This window comes from Staurois parvus, unplaced genomic scaffold, assembly GCF_062004578.1.
Source record: "Staurois parvus isolate SC_StPar_1 unplaced genomic scaffold, SC_StPar_1.0 ptg001615l, whole genome shotgun sequence".
In the NCBI taxonomy this organism is placed as follows: domain Eukaryota; kingdom Metazoa; phylum Chordata; class Amphibia; order Anura; family Ranidae; genus Staurois; species Staurois parvus.
In genome coordinates, this window is record NW_028319411.1 from 265309 (window position 1) to 271308 (window position 6000).

Here is a 6000-nt window from a genome sequence, read left to right on the forward strand (position 1 = left end):
TTGTAGAGTATTTCCCTAGGTGGAAGCGAAACAACATGAACAAGAGTAATCACAAACCCGTGAAACATGGTAAGCTCTTTTGTCACATCGATGAACTGGTAAGGTCCAATGATCTCACCCTGCACTTCAAGAAGACCAAAGGCCACTCCAAGGTTCTAGGTGCCGAGAAAGAAGGGAACGATCTGGCCGATTCTCTAGCCAAGGAAGGGGCAATCACCGGTGAACTGTTAGACATTGACCAATTTTTAGGTACCGTACAGGTTGAAGCTGTCACCAGGCAACAGGCCAGAACAGCTGGTGATCCAAATGCATTACAGTGGAGTCACGATTCTCCTAGTGAGGATTTAATTACTGCCCAAAAAGAAGACCCAATAATTGGCTTGTTTTATAGTCATATAGAAGATCCCAACCAAAATCCCATAAATAAGGAAGTATGTAGTGGGAAGGAGGATTTACGTATCTTAATGAAATCCAAATCCCAATTCTCTTTATATCAGGGATTGTTGATACGAACCTCAAAGGGTGGCGTACAACAATGGGTCGTCCCACTTAAATTTAGAGGTTTGATGCTACAGCATGCCCATGATGCTCCCACTTCCGGTCATCGTGGAGAGAAGATCACGTATGAGATCCTGCGGGATTATGCCTACTGGCCTCATATGTTACGTGATGTGAAGGAATACTGCCAAGGTTGCCTAATATGTCCCCAATTTCAACCTACCAAGCCAACTCACAGAGCACCTCTCCAGAAGAGGGGGATATGTATGCCTTGGTCAGACCTTCAGATGGATTTTATTGGGCCAGTAACAAAATCTTCACGAGGAAATCGGTATATGTTAACAGTTACATGTTTATTCACCAAGTATGTCGAATGTATACCAGCACCAAATAACAGCTCCGAGACATGTGCTGCATTGCTAATAAATCATGTATTTTCACGTTTTGGTTTACCTCAGAGGATAGAGTCTGATAGAGGATCGCACTTCACTAGCGAAGTGATGGCCAAATTGTGGAAAATTTTGGGGGTTAAAAGGAAATTGCATATCGCCTATCGGCCAGCCTCTAGTGGTGGTGTAGAACGATACAATCAGACCATCGTTAATGTCCTTAAGAAATTTGTTAAGGAAACAGGCAAAGATTGGGATGTCAAGCTCCCGCTGGTCCTGATGGCGTTGAGGGCTACTCCGAATACAGTTACAAAAATGTCATCTTTTGAACTGATGACAGGTAGACGGATGGTACTGCCCCAGCACTTATTGTATCGCACTACAGATCAAAATTTGATCAATGCTACCACCACACACCAGTACATAGAGGATTTACGTAAACATCTGCAATATGCTTTTGCCTTTGCCCAGCGAAATTTGGAAAGAGCTGCAACTAGTGCTAAGACATACTATGATCTCAAAACCTCCAAGAAGGAATATGAGATTGGTGACAAGGTCTATCTATACAACTTTGCAAGAGACCAGATCAAGGAACGGAAATTCCTTCCATCTTGGAAAGGTCCGTTCTCTATCATTGATAAAATCTCTCCGGTCGCATATAAATTGCAGGTCACCCGGTATGGTGAAATCAGTGATAGATGGGTGCACATCAACCAATTACGTGCTTGCCATCCGAAGTCTCAATTGCAGTTGTTGGAAGACTGAACCCACCAATTCCTATCTGGAGATATTGAGATCATTATTAAATTTCCTTTAAACATATAATTCATCTTTTGCCTCACAGGATCCAGTAACATAATTTTATGTATATCCCATACTTAAACTGTTCATTTTAATAATTTAGAAAGGAAGGCCCAGACTATGACCAGACCGGCGATCGGAGGTGTCAATGACCGGACCCTAGAAGGAAGCTGTAATGTCCTGTGGGAAAGACCAGATGCCAGAGATCGATCCGGAGACGATAACCTGATGTCCCAGGCCACCAAGGGCCAGTCCAGAGGAAAAGACCCGCCTAGGAGACCGTCTAAGAGACCTGTCGTGCGGAGGACCCATGGACCCCAAGGTGGATGTGCCAGGCCAGGCCGGCCTCATCACAAGACCAGGATCGTCATCGGAAGTGTCCATCTAAAGACGCCGAGTCAAGTTGAGGACCAACCAGCATCACCGCTGGTTGGTCCTCAACTTGACTCGGAGAAGACGGAGAAGACGAACGATCACTCTAACCAAAAGTCCCACTCATGTTTTTCGATACAGACACCCCTCTACGCGTGCCTATACCCCAAAAACAAAGGGGGATTTGTTGTGGGCTTTTGAATCATGTCTCAAAAATATGACTTTTATCAAGACATAATATTATATGGCAAACAGCTCAGCATAGCCGAATGCTAAGAGTTAATTTTGTCTTGGTTGAACCATCTAGCTAGAGAAATGTAATGGGTGAAGAGATTGTTTTTCTTTCCTCCTAGAGACAATACTATTTTAAAGTTCTACAGGTGATCAAACACCATTATTCAGACTTCAATAAGCAGGTAAACATATACAAGGTCTGGACATGACAATAGAGGAACCAAACTGATTGTCTGAGAGCTTACCCAAACCTTGTAGAGTGTGATGAACCAACAGACCTCTGAAACTATTACCATATACTATTGTTCACCAAGGGTGAAAGCATTAACAATTGTTTACCATGAGTCCAATACAAGGGCCATGCAAACAGAGAGTTTTTTTTCCCTACACAGAGAAAATGTTGATTCTGAAACAAAGGGGTGAAATTCAGGACATTTAAGTTTAAAAGTTCACTGTATATCATGACAAAAATGTACTACAAAAACAGATTATAAATAAGATGTCATAGACTTTAAACACCACTAAATACTCAGCAATGGGAACTATATATCACTAACTTGAGTATTGAGATGATGGGAAGTAAGATGTATTATAAACTAGCATTAGTTACATGTCTTATCAGGAAACAAACAGGATGATATTTCAAGTAGGAATAACTGAATATACACCTATATTCCATGGTCCCTATTTAGAATATCATAGGTATGATCACTGCTATATCTGGAAAGAGCCGTATATTTTATTCCTGAAATTACCTGAAGATTCCACCCAAGGTATGAGTCATCTCAAATACTCACATTGTTCTGTGATACATGACCGCCACCTGGCGGGCAGGTGAGAAATAGCTTATGTACATACATTTCTCAACTAGCCAATCAGGAAGCCTGGTGGGAAGGTATCTTAGAACAATGGACTAGTGGATATAAAAGCCCATGTGCTTTAAAAAAAAAAGAACCCTCATAAAGACCTCATGGAAAGACCTGACATCTGAAGAAGATCTCTGCTGAAATAATTACTCTTCCATCTTTTCAAACTTCTTAAAACTTTAAACCTCTAATCTTATAACCTCCTACATTCTCCCCTACTGAGAATCTTTCACTTGCCCTATATATCAGTCTAAAGGCGTTCCACTGCCAGCTAAATCCACGGGAGAGTTGCATAGTCTGACGTCCGGGTGTGGTGAGATGTTTATTTGATTTTGTATTAATTACTTTCTCTGTTGTGTAGAATCATAAAATTACCTTAGTGTATTACAACAATATTGGGTAGTTAGATATCTGTAGTCAGATACTGTGTTACTGTTAAAAAAATTGTTTATTGCCATATTATAAATTTTTCCATATTTCATAATTTATTGAATATTAATAACCAGAGTATCACATATCAAGGGCTTACTTCTTGCAATCCTATGGCCACGGCGTGCGAGAATATAACCTTTGAGATATTCGAAATTATTAATTATTAATAAATTTAATAAATAATCATATCATTTAAAATTTGTGATTGATGAAATTAGTTAGAGACCTTATTAGTGTGTCTTACATTGGTAGGTTATATCTTTGATTGTGTGTACCAATATTCATTTATCACCAGTCTTTTGCGTTTTGTGTTAATGTATATATAATTTTTGTACATAAATAAATTTTTATATTTATCTATTATAAGGCAAATTTTGTGTGTATGGTACGAAATCATATTGGCTAAAAGAATTCAAGGTATAATAATAAGTGGTGATCAAGTTATCAAAGTGTCCAAATTATTGGTTTACTAAATATTTGCCGTATTTTAACGGCTGGAGGCACTGTAATATTTCATCTAAGGGAAAGGGACACGCCCTTTATAAATAATATATATCCTTACATAAACCACCACAACAACACCAAGATAAGAGAGGGCATTCCTTTCCCACTGAAACGGAAAGTGAGACTGACAAAATGAAACCAGGTCAGGGGAAAGAGAGATGTTAAGAGCATAGGACTTAGAGAAGTTGATTTTAAGATTCGACAGAAATTGAAAGAAAGCGAAGTCTTTCAATAGATTCGGCAATGTGGTATGGGGGTCGACAAGAAACAGGAGGATGTCATCCGCATAAGCAGCAAGCTTACAGTATATTCTTTGCTGCCTTGATCCCTTTGATATCAGGATTTGAGCAAATTTTCCTTAACAAAGGCTCAAGGGATAAGACGAACAGGAGCGGGGAGAGGGGGCAACCCTGGCGTGTTCCATTTCTTAGGTGGAAGGGGTTTGATAAGTGTCTCTTTACCCGGACTCGAGCTGTTGGATCAGCATATAGGGCCATTATGAAGTTTAGCATTCTCTCCCCCAAACCCAACGCCATCAAAGACGCCTTCAAGTAGTCCCATGCAATCCTATCAAAGGCCTTTTCAGCATCTAAAGAAAGAAAAAATCCAGGAGTGTTAGATTTACAAAGCCAATGTTGGAGATTAAGGGCCTTAATGGTGTTGTCCCTTGCTTCTCTACCAGGGATAAAACCCACCTGATCTAAATTGATCAGGGCGGGAAGCAAGGGGAGGAGCCGTTTAGCAACAATTTTCACGAACAATTTGATGTCAACATTCAGCAGGGAAATAGGTCTGTAATTGGGAACCAGAGTATCGTCCTTACCGCTTTTGGGGATAACCATAATGTAAGCCTCTAAAAGTCGGGAATGTGACTGGGGAGACTGAGAGAGAGTATTGAAAGCGGAAAGAAAAGGGGCACCTAGGATGTCTAGGAAGGATTTATAATATGCTACTGAAAAACCATCAGGACCCGGGCTCTTACCAGGTTTCATCTGCTTTACAGCGCAGTTGCTCAATCAGGGTCAGATCTTTTTCCAGAGAGTGAGCCTGTTCCTCAAAGAGAGCAGCTGGGCTATAAAGATGAAGGAATTCAGAGATCAGGGAAGCTCTGGATTTTGTCGGTCTGCAGAGGGGGATGTTCAGGAGGGAGATTATATAAGGATTTATAAAACTGTTCGAAATGGGAGGCAATGTCGGGGTTGGATGTAGCCACCGTGCCATCGGAGCCTCTGATTTTATGTACCGTCATGCTGGACCGTTTCTCGTGAAGAGCACTAGCTAGAAACTTCCTGCTCTTATTTTCGACTTCATAGTACAATTTTTGTGAAAGAATGTATCTTTTTTTGACCACCGTACCCAATTCTGTGAGAAGTTGTATGCGGGTGTTCGTAAGTTCTGACAAGGTCAACGCAGCTAGAGTCTGCTTATGGGCTTTTTCCAAAGATTGAATCCTGTCCGTAAAGAGTTTCAAACGCTTGTCTGTCTCTTTTACGTCTTGTCGCTATAGCTATGAGTGTACCGCGAATGACACACTTATGGGCTTCCCACTGCGTGAGGGGAGAGGTGTCTGAAGAGCAATTCAAGGAGAAATACTCAGTCAGGTTGTAACGGATCTCTTGTTCAATAGCAATGTCAGTAAGAAGGGAAGCGTCCAGGCGCCGGTACTTCGAGCATATGTGTTTTTCGGGAAACCGCAACGTCATGGTTATGGGATGGTGATCGGAGAGGACCATCGGTTCTATGGAGGCAGCATGAAGGAGTGGGAAATCTGACTGTGACAAGAAGAAGTAATCTATCCTAGAGTATTTGTTATGTGGTGTGGAACAGAAAGTGTAGTCCTTAACAGTAGGGTAGAGAGTTCGCCAGGAATCGTGTAGTTGCAAGTGTTGTAATTGTAAGCGTAT

At 41.1% G+C, this 6000-nt stretch overlaps 1 protein-coding gene across 1 annotated transcript in view; it reads right to left on the reverse strand.

Moving 5' to 3' along the window:
* The window catches only part of LOC149435085 (forkhead activin signal transducer 3-like), a 30368-nt gene extending 25023 nt beyond the window's left edge, over window positions 1-5345 (reverse strand). The window contains exons 1-3 of the mRNA XM_089663036.1: window positions 5269-5345; window positions 5098-5168; window positions 4558-4685 (exon numbers count right to left, since the gene is read on the reverse strand). Coding sequence (XP_089519162.1) covers window positions 4558-4685; window positions 5098-5168; window positions 5269-5345 — 276 coding nt within the window. The remainder of the gene's footprint in view (window positions 1-4557; window positions 4686-5097; window positions 5169-5268) is intronic.
* Window positions 5346-6000: the final 655 nt, after the last annotated feature.